The 19,978-nt window shown below is 43.8% G+C and overlaps 1 protein-coding gene across 1 annotated transcript in view; it reads left to right on the top strand.

Moving 5' to 3' along the window:
- The window catches only part of LOC126162526 (uncharacterized), a 68,414-nt gene extending 57,075 nt beyond the window's left edge, over nucleotides 1-11,339 (top strand). Inside the window, exons 6-7 of the mRNA XM_049919097.1 lie at nucleotides 2,348-2,551; nucleotides 10,797-11,339. Of these exons, the coding sequence (XP_049775054.1) occupies nucleotides 2,348-2,551; nucleotides 10,797-10,954 (362 nt within the window). The 3' untranslated portion in view covers nucleotides 10,955-11,339. The remainder of the gene's footprint in view (nucleotides 1-2,347; nucleotides 2,552-10,796) is intronic.
- The last annotated feature ends 8,639 nt before the right edge of the window (nucleotides 11,340-19,978 follow it).

The raw sequence follows: 19,978 nt of genomic DNA, 5'->3' as shown, positions 1-19,978 counted from the left end.
CTCGATCTTTGTTCGTTTTAAGGGGTGGAATCTTAGTTCACCTCATTACATGAATGAATAAGATTTACTTAACTGGAGACTGTTCTTTGGAACAGGAGAGCGTGGAATATTTACAACTGTCATTGACTACGAAAGCATCACTTGATGCACACGATCACAAACTGTTCTCTTGAAGTATAATGTTCGTCTTTAACTAACCTACGTATTCACCTGAAACTTCACAGTCACTGTTCCTTCACTATGTTGTTGACTGCTGGAGCAGAGGTTACGAACTCCGGGGTCAACTCTTGCTAGCTCGACTCTATTCTGATCTTAGCGCGAGGACGCTGCTGTGCTGAGAGGAAAGGGGCGCTCTTGAGGTGCGTCCTGCATACGTCGTTCTGGACTGCAGCGAGCTCTTGCTAATGTGACTTTGATGAGGCACCACGATCTCTGGATGATACAGCAGGTTGTTCAAGCGGCTTCCAGACATAGGACCATGCGCAACAAAGACAAGGACCTAGCATCTTCCCCACGCCCGATATGGAAAGGTGAGTGATGTGATGCGTAGGTGCTGATCATGCCACAAGTGTGCATGTAACTGATTTTGCTGAAGGTATAAGCCATGCCCTTATGTAATCAGTTCTCATCGAGTGGTTACTTTATGCATATCCATTACAGCACATGCCGGCTCTGAGGACAGATTACCGTTTTCCCAATGCAATCTAAGACGAAGTGCTGAAGAATCACAGTCTATAGCTCAAATTTTATTTACGGATAATGCGACAAAAATGAATATCACTGTAGCTATGAGTGGACATACGAGAACCTTCAAGAGCTCTCGGGAACAAGATACATGTTTGCTTATAAAGGTGGGGGTTGACCTGTGGATAACACACGCATACGGCCGTACACTTCACCAATTTCAGCTCGACAGAGTATCCACGCCCAACAATTGAGTAATGGGTTGGTCGATGAGATCCAGTAGCATGACATCTCTGTTCATTTGGCCTTACTCCCTTTCACTTATCGTTACGTAGACATTTAAACGAACTGCTGTGTTCTGCACCGATCGACATCGTCCACACGTTATTCGAACATGCGTCCCATGCCACGTTACTATATCCGAGAGATGCCACGTAGGCACGAGATTGCGTGGTTCTTTGAGAACGAGAGCTCAATGATGTATAAGAGTGTGGGATAGACATGTATAAATATTAACAGACGGATGTCAATCAGAATACAAAGTGATATGGATCGAAACTAATGTTTATGGGAGGGTGTTTCTAGTTTGAAGCAGTACTATCTCGAGCAAGAACTTGGCACTGTTTGTAGAAAAACCAGTGTCATGTGAACTTGCACACTGTTGTGATATTCTCGTCCAGGAGTGCCTTTCCAACCTACAAAGAGTAAAATGTCTCTGACACATGTCTCATAATATAGGCTTATTTTATCAGTAACAAATGAGTAGATTTAGAATTGGCAGTCTATAACTCCGAGACCGCTACGGTCGCAGGTTCGAATCCAACCTCGGGCATGGATGTGTGTGTTGTCCTTAGGTTACTTAGGTTTAAGTAGTTCTAAGTTCTAGGGGACTGATGACCTAGAAGTTAAGTTCCATAGTGCTCAGAGCCATTTGAACCATTTTATAACTCCGATAATATGTAACGGGTGTTGCTAGACTACTGAGATCTCTTAGATGCTGTGGAGCCATAATTCTCCTACCCGAGACGAAAAAAACTATTTTTGCTTGACATATAACTTCCTGTACTCGCCTCCACATCCGATGTCGGTAACGCAGATCTGTGCGATGGCGCTCGACTTAGAGGTAAACCTGTTCGAATCCTGGTGGTGGATGAAATTTTCATTGCCAGTACTCGGCCAGCCGGCGGAACAGAGACAGTGGCCTAAAGTTTCTGATCACCAGTCTTGGCGCGAATTTCCTGCATTAAATTCCAAACCTCTATGCAATGTTTCCTGAAGTCAGGGAATGTGACACCGTTGATGGTGATACATCCGTTAGATATGGAGGTTAAGCTCGACGGTCAACTTCGTAATTTTCGAGGGGGGTGGGCTATGTGCCAGCACCAGGTTTCACCCTCTACCTTCACCCATAACAACACAAACTCAACACTGCACTGTACAGGCATTCATTGCAGTCGCCCACACGATTCAGTACCCACTTGACATTTCATAACACGCCGGATGAAGACAAAGGCAAACCACATCCAGTAGGATTACATAAACAGCTTCTTACAGCCATTTGAACTGTACAAAGAGGACGCCTTAGGCCTTTTTCTTTCTGGAGGAAATGCAAAAGAATCACCAACTCAACATTGGCGGCTTGCATACGCATGTGTGTTTTCAGGTTTCTACATGCCGCTGGCACAGCTCCTGCCGTACCCCGGAGCGGAGCAGCAGTGCCAGGCGACGGGGGGCCACCTCGTGGTGCCCGACACGCAGCAGGAGGCGGACGCGCTGGTGCAAGCCTTCGACATGTACCCACAGGTGGAGCAGATCTACGTCGGCATCGATGACCGCCGACAAGCTGGTGTCTTCGAAACTGTACATGGTGATTAGAAAAATACTTGGTTGACAAATTACACAATAAAGCTAGCCACGTTATTTCAGTGATAGACTATAACTACACTAATGGCAATTAAAATTGCTGCACCATGAAGATGACATGCTACAGATGCGAAATTTAACCGACAGCAAGAAGATGCTGCGATATGCAAAGGATTAGCTTTTCAGACCACTCACACAAGGTTGGCGCCGGGGGCGACACCTACAACGTGCTGACGTCAGGAAAATTTCCAACCGATTTCTCATACACAAACAGCAGTTGACCGGCGTTACCTGGTGACATGTTTTTGTGATGCCTCGTGTAAGGAGGAGAAATGCGTACCACACGTTTCCGACTTTGATAAAGGTCGGATTGTAGCCTATCGCGATTGCGGTTTATCGTAATGCTACATTGCTGCTCGCGTTGGTCGACATCCAATGACTGTTAGCAGAATATGGAATCGGTGGGTTCAGGAGGGTAATACGGAAGACCGTGCTGGATCCCACCGGACTCGTATCACTAACAGTCGAGATGACAGGCATCGTATCAGCATAGCTGTAACGGATCGTGCAGCCACGTCTCGATCCCTGAGTCAACAGATGGGGACGTTTGCAAGACAACAATCATCTGTACGAACAGTTCGACGACGTTTGCAGCAGCATGGACTATCAGCTCTGAAACCATGGCTGTGGATACACTTGACGCTGCATCACAGACAGGAGTGCCTGCGATGGTGTGCTCAACGACGAACCTGGGTGCACGAATGGCAAAACGTCACTTTTTCGGATGAATCCAGGTTCTGTTTACAGCATCATGATGGTCGCATCCGTGTTTGGTGACATCACGGTGAACACACATTGGAAGCGTTTATTCGTCATGGCCATACTGACGTATCACCCGGCGTGATGGTATGGGGTGCCATGGGTTACACGTCTCAGTCACCTCTTGTTCGCATTGACGGCAATTTGAACAGTGGACGTTACATTTCAGATGTGTTACGACCCGTGCCTCTACCCTTCATTCGATTCCTGCGAAACCCTACATTTCAGCAAGATTATGCACGACCGCATGTTGCAGGTCCTGTACGGGCCTTTCTGGATACAGAAAATGTTCGACTGCTGCCCTGGCCAGAACATTCTCTAGACCTCTCACCAATTGAAAACGTCTGGTCAATGGTGGCCCAACAACTGGCTCGTCACTATACGCCACTCACTACTCTTGATGAACTGTGGTATTTTGTTGAAGCTGCATGGGCAGCTGTACCTGTACACGCCATCAAAGCTCTATTTGACTCAATGCCCAGGCGTATCAAGGCCGTTATTACGGCCAGAGCCGGCCGGTGTGGCCGAGCGGTTCTAGGCACTTCAGTCTGGAGCCGCGCAACCGCTACGGTGGCAGGTTCGATTCCTGCCTCGGGCATGGATGTGTGTGATGTCCTTCGGTTAGGGAGGTTTAAGTAGTTCTAAGTTCTAGCGGACTGATGACCTGAAATGTTAAGTCCCATAGTGCTCAGAGCCATTTGAACCATTTTGAACGGCCAGAGGTGGTTGTTCTGGGTACTGATTTCTCAGGATCTATGCACCCAAACTGCGTGAGAATGTAATCACATGTCAGTTATAGTATAATATATCTGTCCAATTAATGCCCATTTATCATCTGCATTTCTTCTTGGTGTAGCAATTTTTTATGGCCAGCAGTGTTTGATACCGCTTGTGGATGAAAGCAACTTCGCTTACTATTCATTGCGTCGATGTGTTCCTCGGCCACGAGTGTTAAGCCGTGTAAAGGTCTTCTCCAGAGACAAATACAGCACTCCTTCCTTAGCTCTCATTTTCGTCTGTCAAGTCACCCATCAAAGACATGTCTGAATTGGTGAGACCGTAAATAGTTCATCACTATCCTCCTGCAACGACTGTTATTGTTTTGTGCATTTACATTCAAACTGTAGAGAGGAACACTTCCCAGGAACAAGGCCAGTCTCTCTTTACTTTCCCGTTAACGGAAGTCTCTGGTTGCAGAATGCTGTTTTGGCTCGAAGGTCATTTTCAGCTATGTAATACTAATGATATACGTATTGTTGTTTGCCAAATCTGTGGCATCTAGCTCGCTATAGTCATAGGTATCGTTCTTTCAAATTTTCATAAACGTTCATGTGTATGAATTGTACCTGTCTCAGAAGCTGGCCATTACTGAGCTAAGACTTTATTTCCCTCGTTCTTCAATATTTTCACAACTAGAATACACAGGTCATACGAGCAGGTATTACACCCTGTAGGCAGGTGTCTGGGTTGAGCTGCAGCCTATCGTCACGGAGCAAGCGTTTAGAGCAGTAGTTCCCTATCTGGGAGTAATTACCCCCTGAGCGATAAAAGGAAATTTTCTGAACGATTCTGTTTCAGTCACGAATCTTCAGAACATCATTACTATTATCACAATTTTGTAAGCCTCTACTACTGATTATATAAGTTATCAATAAATACTTTTCCCAGTCATTACTATTAATGTAATAGAGGTTACAGATACCTAGTCCATCCACTAGACATATCTTATGCTTTGGCCCGTACATCGCTAATGATAAAAGTTAGAAATACTCGTATACATAACAAATGGTAAATATCTCAAGAAAACGTTTTCTCTAAGTTGTAGACATTACCTGCAGTAGCCCATAAATTGCTTAATTACTCGCTTCGAAACAGATGAGTAAATTAATTACAGCACGACACAGCAGCAACTACATACAGGCTATTATAGTGCTGTACACGGTATTATTATTATTGACTTTTTTTTTCTCAGACTTAAGTCTGGTTAAAAATGGAACGTGACGCGGACCTCTGTCAAGCGTGACCTCCTTGTAACTGTATGGTATATGTTATATTGCATTTAGGAACTTTCGGGTAATTGAACATGTATCAATAATTACAGATTATTATTATTATTATTATTATTATTATTATATTAGTATTAGTGGCTGTGGTCAGACGTAAAGCATTAACGGCCTGTAGTCTTCCAAGTTCTGCCAGTTGAGAAGTAGAGAGTGCAGCACTCAAGTGATTTACGAACAGTAGGTATAGTGCACACATTTTAATTTGGTTGATTTTAAAGGAGGGCGTAGTGTGCAGGTCAAGCAAGGGCCACAACGGAGAGGAGTAACTAGTGTCTACTCTCTCTGTAGATAATTGGCTTTCTTAACTGAGAAGGAGTTGCGAGTAGCATTTCCGATTCACCACAAATTCCTTTGTCATTCATTCTGAAACACAAACACAAACACACACACACACACACACACACACACACAGAAATTAGATATCATTGATCTTTTATTACTATAAAAATAAAAGTGTTCGAAGAAAAGCCTTTCATTCTACAATTTAGTTAGCTACTAAAGTTGGTGATAATGTGGGATAGGGGGGCGGGAGGACAACCGACCGACAATGCGGGGGCAGGGAGGAAGAGCGCGGGTACTAGCTAAATGTCTGATTGTACTCAGGAGTAATGGTCTAAGAAAGGCTGGGAGGGACTAGTTCAGAGGACTGACATGTGGATTACACTCCGCAGTGCGCTGGAGATGAACACCGTGAGAGAAATCACAGTGTCTTGTCCTCATGAAAGGGCGAAAACCAACCAACTTAAAAATTAGGAAGGAGGGAGAATTTTCGATCACCATAGATTGCTCCTATCTAGAATGATTTTACGGAACTGAACTGAAAGGAATTTGACAAGTCGTATTCTCCCTTGTGGAGTACAGATCCGTTCTGAGATACAGAGGGTACAAAAAGCCCTTGTGTTGGTCGACCAATATCTATTACTGTTGGAAAGTAGACTGGGGCAGAGAAGTCGTTCAAATCCAGTTTATTTCCATGTTATGGGGCGAATTCAAAACTGAACTCAGCAATTAAATCGATTTATAGCTCTGTACATTGTGCTGGCTAACAGAAGATTTTTTTTCACCAGTGTGGTGTGATACTGTCCGCCACCCCGCCACGAATTCCTCTCCTGAGGCAACCTCTTCTACTCAGAGTAGCACTTGCAACCTACGTCCTCAATTATTTGCTGGATGTATTCCAATCTCTGTCTTCCTTTCCAGTTTTTGCCTTGTACAGCTCCCTCTAGTACCATGAAAGTTATGCTATGATGTCTTAAAAGACGTCCTACCATCCTGTCTTCTTCTTGTCAGTTTTTCCATACATCTTTCTCTCGCCGATTGTACGAAGAACCTCCTCATTCCTTACGTTTTCAGTCAACCTAATTTTCAACAATCATCTGTAGCACCACATCCCAAATTGTTCTAACCTTTTCTTTTCGGGTTTCCCCATAGTCGAAGTTTAACTACTATACAATGCCGTTCTACTGGCGTACATTCTCAGAAATTTATCCTTCAAATTAAGATCTATGTGTCATACTAGCAGGCTTCCCTTGCGCAGAAATGCCCTTTTAGCATGGATAGTCTCATTTGTATGCCCTCCTTGCCCCTTCCGTCGTAAGATATCTTTCTGCCTCGGTAGCATAATTCCTTCCACTTCTTAGTGATCACCAATCCTGATATTAAGATTCCGCTTTTCTCATCTCTGCTACTTCTCATTACTTTCGCCTTCTTCGATTTCCTCTACTCCATATTCTGTAGACTGTTCATTCTATTAAGTAGATTCTGTAATTCTTCTTCACTTTCGCTGAGGAAACCAATGTCATCAGCGAATCTCTATCACTGATATCCCTTCACCTTGATTTTTAATTCCACGCTTCTCTGTTGTACATACTGTATATATTTACCTTTGTTTCCCTCTAGCTTACTACTATTTTTCTCAGCATTTCGAATATCTTGCACCATTTTACATCGTCAACCGCTTTTCCCAGGTCAACAAATCTTACGAACATATCTTAATTTTTCCGTTGTCTTTCTTCCATTATCAGATCTGCCCCTCTGGTGTCTTTACCCTTCCTAAATCCTAACTGATCGTTATCTAAGGCATTTTCAATTTTCTTTTCCATTCTTATTTTTCCCTGAACATTTTTGTACCTCCTCCTTTCATGGATCAGGTGAAGCATTTCTTCTACTACCCATGGTTTCTTCGCTGTTACCTTCTTTGTACGTATGTTTCTCTTCACGGCTCCTGCGAATGCCCTTTTTGAAGATGCCCATTCCTCTTCAGCTGAACTGTCAACTGAACTACTTGTTGCAGTATGTATAGCCTCAGAGAACTTCAAGCGTACTCTTCATTCCTTAGCATTTCCTTAACCCGTTTATTTGCCCATTGATTCTTCCTGACTAATCTCTTAAGCTCCGACGTACCCTTCATCCCTACTAAATTGTGGTCTGAGTCTGCATCCGCTCAAGGGTACATCTTGCAATCCAGTATCTGATTTTGGAAGCTCTGCCAGACCATCCTGTAATCTAATAATTTGAGGAAGAAACTTCTGAGAATTTACGTTTGGAGCACAGCATTGTATGTTATTGAAACATGGACTGTGGGAAAAGCAGAAAAGCAGAAAAATGAAAACAGAAGCATCTGAGATGTGATGCTACGGAAGAATGTTGAAAATTAGTTGGACTGATGAGGTAAGGAATGAGGAGGTTCTGCGCTGAATAGACGGGGAAAGGCACAAATGGTAAACACTGACAAGAAGAAGGGAGAGGATGATATGACACCTGTTAAAATATCAGGAAATATTTTTCATGGTACAAAGGGAACTATAGAAGGTAAACTGTAGAAGGAGACAGAGATTGGAATACATCCAGCATATAATTGAGGGCATAGATTGTAACAGCATAAAGAACCGCTTGATCTGCTTGTGGACTCTGCAAGCTGTCGTACAGTGTATGGCGGAGGGTACGTATTTAAGCATATTACTTTGTCTGCCCCCTTTCACCTTTTCACTATCGGCAGGTGTGAGGGAAAAGAACTATCCGAACCCTTTGTCGCAAGCTCTTATACCTTCAGTTCTAACGTTGTGGGCATCAGGCGAAACGTCTCTAGGATTACATAATATCGCACTTGACACGACTGGAAACTTGGGGTCTCTGCACAATATACACCTTCTTTCGGTGCGTCTCACTGCACCTTTTTTAACATTTCTGTGGCTGTCTCACGCTAATCAAGCGAACTCATGACGAAGCATGCAGATTTTCTTTGAATCTTCTCTATATCTTCCGTTAATCCTGTTTGGTAAGGGACGCAGACAACTGTACAGTACTTAGGAACAGGTCAAACCATGGTTATTCACGGTTTCTTTCTCGTGTAATAGTTACATTTCCTTAGAATTCTCGCTCTGAATGTAATTCTTATCGTCATCTGTACGTCTAGAATCATTTGGTTGCCCGACTATAAACAGTTCCTAAAAGCTGTTAACTGATACTGCTGATGTAAATAAGTAATTTGAAAGCCTTGCAGGGCATGCAAGGGCTCCTAAATGCTAGTCATAAGACTGTCTAGTATGTCTAATGCTGAAAACCGTCATCCGGAAAATAGCAACGTAAATGGCTGTCATTTAAAGACTTCAGTTCTTCGTCCTTAGTGCCCCATGCCCGTTGAACAGGTTTTAAGATGCATGTGCACTTAAACCAAGTCATTCATGTGTTGTTGATAGTTACCATTTAGCACGTGAAATTCAGTTCCACATTCATTACGAAAACTTTGCCCCTCATTCACACTTAGAAGACAATTGCACATCCAAAAGGAGGGCGTCCTATATGAAATCACTGGCGCCAATGTATTCAGCATCCACCTTATAAGTAATGCCACAATGTCTTCCAGAAGAATTCGTAAGATAGACAAGTGTCCAAACTAATCTGTGAATCACGTATGTAATCATGAGAATGTCCTTTGTAGCAGTAGGTAATTGTAGCGCCCTTGGGCTAGGATGCTATGGTGGTGCATCAAGGTCAGGCTGAGGTCGACAGTTGACAGCCAAACGACGTGGATCATGGCAACTCGAAAGATAAATGACAGGGCGACACTCTAAACTGTTATTAAAACACAAAGACATCTATGACAAAAAGCTGGCAGCCTCCCCTGCATTAGCATACAGCCATGCATGGGCCAAGTGAGGCTACGCACATCTTCAGGGGGATGATGGCCAGGGCTTTGATGGTGCCTTCTTAGACTACACATCGAGAGGTCGTCTATCAGTGCCACTCAGTGTACGTGAGATCAAGCAGACAAGGCTGTTGCCTTCCAGTAGGATAGAGACCGGCAGCAACAGGAGCAGTGGTACAGTAGCAGCATTGACAAACCCGATGGTGGAAGATGACGATTTGGTTCTAGGCCCTGTTAGTTAAGCCTCCAGATGGCCTCCAAGGGGGTGATAACAACATCTCCATCAATACATATGTTTTACTTTGGTAGCCAGCGCTGCAGCTGACAGTGTCCAAGTCCCTCTACACAAGACGTGCCACATCACAGAAAATGAAATTGACTACAAGAGCAGAGGGTTGACTGGCTTAGGCCTGTCCTCCTGGCTGGACGGCTGCAAACTGTGTAAAACTCCACCTAAACTGAAGAAGTATTTATATACGGTGGGCTCTTGTGCTCTGCCACCGAAAGGCGCTAAGGGCATCATTTGTCCTGCTTTTCTTCTTATGCCAGGAGCTTAAAAGCGTGCTGTGTCTGCCCTTCGGGAGTGGTAGCAGGTGTATTCTGCAGAGTCAGTACGTTGAACAGTTGTTGCATTCAACTTCGGCTTTCTTGTGACACCTTGCAGTCAGCCTTGTGATATATCCCTGTCAGCGCAATGTCACTGTTACATAGATAGCTTAAGTGCCCAGCTCCTTCAGTGTGTCACAACAGTTACTGTGTTTGCTACTGCACCATCACGAGTCCTCTCTCGCTGAAATTCCATCTGGCTATTGACCCAGTTTTCACTGCCTTTTGCGTCGCCAGGGAAGGTCTTTAAAGTTTTTCTGGCTGCTCCAAGTATACTATTCTGTCACCTAATGACAGGGTGAGCAAAAGTATGCTTGAAATGTTACTGTTACAATAATTATTCTAGTTCTTACATATGAACTGGAATCTGCTGGACTGCACGTGAGTTCATTCATAAATGCAAGACAACACCTGGCCTGGAGCATGTTTCTAGACCACATATCGGGTTCATTTATGAATGACGCATCGATTACACTAACTGTTATGGCAAATATGGAACTAGTGATCGAAGTGTCTTATCGTTCCACATCGTGGACGTAACACCTCAGTCGTGAATCTAAGCTTTTCAAAATCAGAATTTACAACTGAACCTCACAAGCTCCGTGTTTTTTCAGGTGGCCTGCTGGAGTGGCTGGACTTCCAGAACTGGGCGCCAGGTGCACTGGAGACTCGCAGCGCCGACATCCACTGCGTGACCTTCACGGCCAGCGGCAACTACCAACTAGTGCACTGCGACACGCCACTGCCCACCATCTGCGAGTGGAAACTCTGATAACGCCTTTCAAACACGACCCTCGCCTATGAGGTTTCCTGGTTCTGTGATCGTGGCAGCCTCTAAAGACATTCTTGCGCAGCATCAATATAGCTGTGTGATAACTTGTCAATAGCATGTGAACCAGTGTTCACAGCATCCAAATTACCTTCACCATCCTTACGAATATACAAGCAATTATTTTGTCTACAGTTGTTACAAACAATAGGAATGAATCAAAAGAGACATTCTCTTTGAGATTTTCTCTTCATTCAGGCGATGGGGCAGTAAAGGATGGGTAATAAGATTCAAGAAAACAAAGAAACATTGCGAGAACAGGAAATGGTCGGTAACGAATGTACACAGACATTACGGAAAATTTCTGAATAAAACTGAGTCGAGTCAACAGACAGTTTTGATAGGCACAGTTAATGCAAAGTGAAAATGACAAATGGAAGATGCAAGGAGAACAGTGGTTGAATTACGCATCAAAACTAGGTATCACATATTGGCACTTTGCGGTCTGCCAAGCCAGATGACCAAGGGAAAACGCTATACCAAAATCAACTACTAGAGTACGTTACTGGTAATTATTTGTGTAGAACCATATTTTAAAATAAGAAAAAAGTCAACCGTAGGAAAACCGGAAAAGTAGAAACGTGAATATTTGAAATTTTATGTTGAAGAGGGGTTAAAAATTACATCGAAAAAACGGAAGGGACGAAATGTAATAGAAAACACAGATGGACCCAAAGGACACTGAAAAATCCTAACGGTGTGGGAAGAGTCAGTGGAACACTTACTAAGAACATAGGAAATTTCAACTAGGTAAAGTGATAAAAGACAACATTTCACAGAGACGATAATTTAAAAAGGGACTTCGATTAACTGCCTGCTGTGTAACTACGATACAGTGATTCTGGATGATTTTAAGTTGTTTTTATCTTCTACTATGTCGATGCCGAAAGACTAATTTTGTCTCAGTGTCACTACACTGCCGACTGCTTGCATAACTTTTCCTCCAGACGGACCTGTTGATAATGCAACAAACGTTCTGTACTGACCTTTTCCCCAAAGATAAAGTCTACTTCAGGCGATACATTACCTTTAAGCAAGCCGAACTTGGAATGAAACTGCTCTGTCGGAATACTGCAAAACCAACACTGAAGAGCCAAAGAAAATGTTACACCTGCATAATATCGTGTAGGGTACCCGAAGCACGCAGAAGTGCCGAAACACATCGTGGCATGGCCTCGACTACCGTCCAAAGTAGCGCTGGAGGGAACTGACACCATGAATCCTGCATGCGTAAGAGCACGAGGGTGTGGAGATTTCTTCTGAACAGCACGTTGCAAAGCATCCTAGATATGCTCAATAATGTTCATACCTTGTGAATTTGGTGGACAGCTATAGCGTTTAAACTTAGAATAGTGTTGTTGGAGCCAATCTATAGCAATTATGGACGTATGGGGTGTCGCACTGTCTTAATCGAATTTACCAACTCCGCTGGAATGCACAATGGATATGAATACGCACGTGTCACCTTTGACGGTCTTATCTAGACGTACCATGGGTCCCATATCACAAACTGCACGCGTCCTGCGCCATTACAGAGCCTCCACAACTTTTAACGGTCCCCTACTGACATGAAAGGTCCATGGATTCACGAGGTTGTCGCCATACCCGTACACGTCCATCCTCTCGATACAATCTGAAACGAACCTTGTCCCACCAGGCAATATTTTTCCAGTCTTGAACGATTCAATGTTGATGTTGACGGAACTAGGCGAGGTGTAAGGCTTTGTGTCGTGCTGTCATGAAGAGTACACGAGAGGGCCTTCGGCTGCAAAGCCCATATAGACGATGTTTCTTTGAATGGATCGCACGCTGACACTTGTTGATGGTTAAATATTGAAATCTGCAGCAATTTGAGGAACGGTTGCACTTCTGTCACGTTGAACGACTCTCTTCAGTCGTCGTTGGTCCTGTTCTTCCAGGATCCTTCCCCGGCCGCAGTGATGTATGACATTTGATGTTTTACCGGATTCCTGATATTCACGGTATACGGTACATTCCTGATATTCACGGTTCACGGTACACACTTAATTACCACTTCATCGCTATATTGGAGAGGTTGGCCCCATCGCTCGTGCACCGGCTAAAACTCCACGGTGAAACTCACTTAAATCTTGATAACCTGCCATTGTGCAGCATTAACCGATCTAACAACTGCGCCTGACACTTGTTGTCTTATGTAAGTGTTGCCGACCGCAGCACCGTATTCTGCATGTTTACATATATCTGTATTTGAATACGCATACCTATACCAATTTCTTTGGCACTTCACTTCAGTGTACATCGTCTGCATGTGAGCATTCAGTGTCGCAGAAAAACACAGATTTATCAATCGCGGACTATCGTATCTACATTTCTAAAATTATATCTTAGTAAGAAATATACTTCTGTGGAAAAATGACATTTGTACTCTATGTTATTTACATAGTTCTTTTCTAGGTTCACCAAGACTGGTTAAGGCACGTAGATTGCGAGTAGTACAACATACAGATTTGTCAAAGGACTAGAAAAAGCACTGCTTTCTGCACTGTCATGAGAGATTTCCTCTGTTGTTACAAAACCCTTAACTATAATTTCGATCGATTATGAGGTTATTTTTAGGAGCGTCCGAGGTAAATACTGATGTGTTCATATTCCTCTTCCGTCGAAAATCAACAGCAGTTTAAATACGTTTTTGTTCCCGTGACTATTTTCGAATAAAAATGATTCAGAAAATGATGCATTGATTGAGGAAGGATAAGTCAAACTTAAAATGGCCTAATGGAAAAAGGTCACAAACTCAACATTTCACACAAGCAAGTGAATAACATGTAAGTTTTAGTATCAGTAAAAGAAAAACAAGTTTCTGAGGAGGTTGTAACGTCTCGATAGGCTGACGTAGGAACAGGGCCCATTTTCTGTGATCATTAACTGTCTTACCTTTTGTAATTTCCACGATCTGACACTGTAGACGCCCGTTGAAATTTTTTGGATGTCTATGTAAGACTCACCACTGAAACACCCTCTTCAAATTACTTCAGTTTTACAACAGTTTTTCCAAGACAGAACAAAACGAATCACTTGAATGTATGCCTAAATTAAATACAAAAAATTATATCAAAAGAATCTGTAAAACTCGCTGATGAATTTAATAATTACATAATGATGTTTGAACTTCATATCGTACATATTTTTTGATGTCATCAAGCCATAAATTATGTAATGGTAACAATCGTAATTACTAGTATATGTAAGATCGTTAATATTCTGGTACTGGCTCATAAAACATGATATAAATTTGTTTACAGTTTCAATGAAAGCTACGTGATTTCCTAGGCACAGAAAACGTATGAACGCGTAAGTGCAAATACGCCGATCTGATGACTATTGTAACAACTGTTACCACATTTTTGTACGGATAACAAGGCAAACTTTTTTATTGTTGTAGAAGTTACTACTTACCTTCCTACATTTATGAAGTTCAATCCGTAGAGAACTTTACACTTTTGAATCGAGATTTGAAATGCCCGCCGTCAAACAATTGACTACACATCATGAGTGACAACTACAGACTTGCGATTAGCATTTTTCACGCGAATAGTCTCGCTCTTCCACTGGAATCTCTCACCTCGTACAAACCAGAGTGTTTCTTCGTTATTGGATCCATTATGGAATGGACATAAAACGCTAAATTCGGGTAAGAATGTCCGCTATGGCAAGAAAGTACACGCAACACGTTTTCAGTACAAGAAGCGAGATTTATGTGTTCTCCACCACTACATACATATTTCGTCAACTTCAATTTACTGTGGCCAATGTAACACTTTTATCCCATCAGCATATACTACAATTTCTTTCTACAAAAGCGTGTACAACAGAAGCTTGAACGATGGGAATGAACTGATAAGACCAGGTTTCGACTGTACAAAATTTGGTCGTTGAAAGATTGCTGGACAAAACGCATAAGTCCAAAATTTCTTACAGTTTTATTTCCAATTCTAGCCTTCCGGCTCACACTTCACAGAGAACATCAGTGCATTGTTAGTGTTGAACTAAGTGGAACTTAATTCTGTAGTTGCCAGTGTTATGTGTGCGAATCGATAACTTACATACAAATGTTGGAAATTTTGGTATAATTAATTAGTTCAAGCACTGCCACAATAAATGAAGCATATGAATATGCTTTATCTTTTAAATCTTCATCTCCACATGTAGCCTTTATTTCATTTACTCATTCACCTTTTGAATACACATTATAAGAGATGCAGAATCGTGACAGTAATCCCTGCAGAGTTCTGAGATATAGACATGTAACTTCGTTTCAGAATGAAGCAAAGTTGCAAACAACCTAACTGAGAGTAGCTAAAGCCATAGATGTTCTCGATATCATTGTGATTCATAAGACAGTACTTACAACTCACAGAGCGTCTAGGTGTATCACTATTCAAGGAAACCACATTTCGTAAAGTTGATATTACATTACTGTGTTAAACTGAAGGACAAGATTAACTTTCACACGGCGTGTTATTGCCAAGTAACATTGTTCGATGAGATTTTCACCATATATCGGGAGAACTATTATAATTGCGGGACCCCCTCTTAAAGGGTCTTCACTTAGTTGATCTGTCCAGTACAGTTATGGCAGCAGATCAATTCTCAGGAGCCAGAGGTGATTAATAAAGATGCGCTGTATCCTGGATGGGTCTAACTCAACTTCCTAATTTAATTCACTAATGGCATATTAAATATGTCGGTGGGAATTATCCTGTTGCAAAGTAGCCTCTGGAATGCTGTTCATGAATGACAGTGCGTCAGTTCGAATCACCAGATTGGTGTACAAATCGAAGACCACCCAATCCCTGCGATTTACGAGGCGGTGATCTGACAGTAAGGTCATAAACATCGTCACATTGAGAAACACTACAAACGCAGCTTCGTCAGCAGGTATAATTCTGCGATCCAGTGTCTGAGCAAGCAAATCGGATGAAATACCGACAGGAACTAGTACCTTATATAGTGGCCATGGAATGAATGGGAGGTACCTTATATAGTGGTCGTGGAATGAATGAGAGGCATGCAATATGTCCTCCGTCTTGGGAGACGTATTGCATGCACTTCTGAGACGAGTCTGGTGTCGAATCAGATGATATACAGAAATCAGTTTATCCGCTACAAAGGACCGTGGTTTGGATCGCATCCTTAACCTTTCCATTTGACTCTGCTTCAACTATAATTACACCCCTACGCCCGCAGTCCGCTTTCCGTGTAGCCTGTGAGCACTATCTCAAAGATCACGTAAGAGAAAGTAATAAAACTCTGGCGTCCTCCAATATTCCCGCTATCAGCAAAGAATCATATCAACGTTAAAATGAACTCTCAATCGCGAATAAAGGACTACCAACAGCTGTGCAATGGAATGATGGCAATGAAAATTCGTGCCGGGTCGGAACCAAACCCGGATTTTCCGCTTACTGCGAGCGTGCTTTGCTATTTGGCTATCCATGCACGACTCAGCGCCAGACTCAAACTTCCACCACATGTCGTCAACCATACATCTACGACCTGTACTCTTACATACTATATATATAGGGTGGTCCGTTGATAGTGACCGGGACAAATATCTCACAAAATAAGCTTCAAACGCAAAAACTACACAGAACGAAACTCGTATAGCTTGAAGGGGCAAACCAGATGGCGCTATGGTTGGCCCATTAGATGGCGCTGCTATAGGTCAAACGGATATCATCTGCGTTTTTTTAAATAGGAACCCCCATTTTTATTAGATATTCGTGTAGTACGTAAAGAAATATGAATGATTTAGCTGGACCACTTTTTTCGCTTTGTGATAGATGGCGCTCTAATAGTCACAATCGTATAAGTACGTGGTATCACGTAACATTCCGCCACTGCCGGCGATATTTGCTTCGTGATACATTACCCGTGTTAAAATGGACTGTTTACCAATTGCGGAAAAGGTCCATGTCGTGTTGATGTATAGCTATTGTGATCAAAATGCCCAACGGGCGTGCGCTATGTATGCTGCTCGGTATCCTGGACGACATCATCCAAGTGTCCGGATCGTTCGCCTGATATTTACGTTATTTAAGGAAACAGGAAGTGTTCGGCCACATGTAAAACGTCAACCACGACCTGCAATAAATGATGATGCCCAAGTAGGTGTTTTAGCTGCTGTCGCGGCTAATCTGCAAATTAGCAGCAGACAAACTGCGCGAGAATCGGGAATTTTAAAAACGTCGGTGTTGCGAATGCTGCATCAATATCGATTTCACCCGCACTATATTTCTATGCGCCAAGAATTGCATGGCGACGAATTTGAACGTCGTCTACAGTTCTGCCACTGGGCAAAAGACAAATTCCTGGATGATGCCAGATTTTTTGCACGCGTTCTATTTAGCGACGAAGCGTCATTCACCAACAGCGGTAACGTAAAGCGTCATAATGTGCACTATTGGGCCACGGAAAATCCACGACGGCAGCGACAAGTGGAACGTCAGCGACCTTGGCGGGTTAATGTATTGTGCGGCATTATGGGAGAAAGGATAATTGGCCCGCATTTTAGCGATGGCAATCTAAATGCTGCAATGTATGCTGATTTCATACGTAATGTTCTACCGATGTTACTACAAGATGCTTCACTGCATGACATAATGGCGATGTACTTCCAACATGATGGATGTCTGGCACATAGCTAGCGTGCGGTTGAAGCGGTATTGAATAGCATATTTCATGACAGGTGGATTGGTCGTCGAAGCTCCATACCATGGCCCGCACGTTCACCGGATCTGACGTCCCTGGATTTCTTTCTATGGGGAAAATCGAATGATTTTTTGCTATCGTGATCCACCGACAACGCCTGACAACATGCGTCAGCGCGTTGTCAGTGCATGTGCGAACATTACGGAAGGCGAACTACTCGCTGTTGAGAGGAATGTCGTTACACGTATTGCCAAATGCATTGAGGTTGATGGACATCATTTTGAGCATTTGTTGCATTAATGTGGTACTTACAGGTTATCATGCTGTAACGGCATGTGTTCTCAGAAATGATAAGTTCACGAAGGTACATGTATCACATTGGAACAACCGAACTAAAATGTTCAAACGTAGCTACGTTCTGTATTTTAATTTAAAAGAACCTACCTCTTACCAAATGTTCGTCTAAAATTGTGAGCCATATGTTTATGACTATTACAGCGCCATCCATCACAAAGACAAAAAGTGGTCCAACTAAAACATTTATATTTCTTTACGTACTACACGAATATGTAATAAAAAATGGGTGTTCCTACACTCCTGGAAATTGAAATAAGAACACCGTGAATTCATTGTCCCAGGAAGGGGAAACTTTATTGACACATTCCTGGGGTCAGATACATCACATGATCACACTCACAGAACCACAGGCACATAGACACAGGCAACAGAGCATGCACAATGTCGGCACTAGTACAGTGTATATCCACCTTTCGCAGCAATGCAGGCTGCTATTCTCCCATGGAGACGAGCGTAGAGATGCTGGATGTAGTCCTGTGGAACGGCTTGCCATGCCATTTCCACCTGGCGCCTCAGTTGGACCAGCGTTCGTGCTGGACGTGCAGACCGCGTGAGACGACGCTTCATCCAGTCCCAAACATGCTCAATGGGGGACAGATCCGGTGATCTTGCTGGCCAGGGTAGTTGACTTACACCTTCTAGAGCACGTTGGGTGGCACGGGATACATGCGGACGAGCATTGTCCTGTTGGAACAGCAAGTTCCCTTGCCGGACTAGGAATGGTAGAACGATGGGTTCGATGACGGTTTGGATGTACCGTGCACTATTCAGTGTCCCCTCGACGATCACCAGTGGTGTACGTCCAGTGTAGGAGATCGCTCCCCACACCATGATGCCGGGTGTTGGCCCTGTGTGCCTCGGTCGTATGCAGTCCTGATTATGGCGCTCACCTGCACGGCGCCAAACACACATACGACCATCATTGGCATCATGGCAGAAGCGACTCTCATCGCTGAAGACGACACGCCTCCATTCGTCCCTCCATTCACGCCTGTCGCGACACCACTGGAGGCGGGCTGCACGATGTTGGGGCGTGAGCGGAAGACGGCGTAATGGTGTGCGGGACCGTATCCCAGCTTCATGGAGACGGTTGCGAATGGTCCTCGCCGATACCCCAGGAGCAACAGTGTCCCTAATTTGCTGGGAAGTGGCGGTGCGGTCCCCTACGGCACTGCGTAGGATCCTACGGTCTTGGCGTGCATCCGTGCGTCGCTGCGGTCCGGTCCCAGGTCGACGGGCACGTGCACCTTCCGCCGACCACTGGCGACAACATCGATGTACTGTGGAGACCTCACGCCCCACGTGTTGAGCAATTCGGCGGTACGTCCACCCGGCCTCCCGCATGCCCACTATACGCCCTCGCTCAAAGTCCGTCAACTGCACATACGGTTCACGTCCACGCTGTCGCGGCATGCTACCGGTGTTAAAGACTGCGATGGAGCTCCGTATGCCACGGCAAACTGGCTGACACTGACGGCGGCGGTGCACAAATGCTGCGCAGCTAGCGCCATTCGACGGCCAACACCGCGGTTCCTGGTGTGTCCTCTGTGCCGTGCGTGTGATCATTGCTTGTACAGCCCTCTCGCAGTGTTCGGAGCAAGTATGGTGGGTCTGACACACCGGTGTCAATGTGTTCTTTTTTCCATTTCCAGGAGTGTATTTAAAAAAACGCAGTTGATATCGGTTTGACCTATGGCAGCACCATCTAGCGGGCCAATCATAGCGCCATCTGGTTTACCCCTTCAAGCTAGACAAGTTTCGTTCTTTGTAGTTCTTTCGTTGGACGCTTATTTCGTGAGATATTTGGCCCTGTCACTATGAATGGACCACTCTGTATATTCCCGTATGTGTCAGACGTTGTATTTGAAAGTCACTTGCCCGTTATCGGCAGATAAATACGATACTGCAATGCCTATG

The sequence above is a fragment of the Schistocerca cancellata genome, chromosome 2, assembly GCF_023864275.1.
Source record: "Schistocerca cancellata isolate TAMUIC-IGC-003103 chromosome 2, iqSchCanc2.1, whole genome shotgun sequence".
NCBI lineage: Eukaryota > Metazoa > Arthropoda > Insecta > Orthoptera > Acrididae > Schistocerca > Schistocerca cancellata.
Note: the sequence above shows the minus strand (reverse complement) of the source record. Positions and strands in the feature narration are given on the sequence as shown.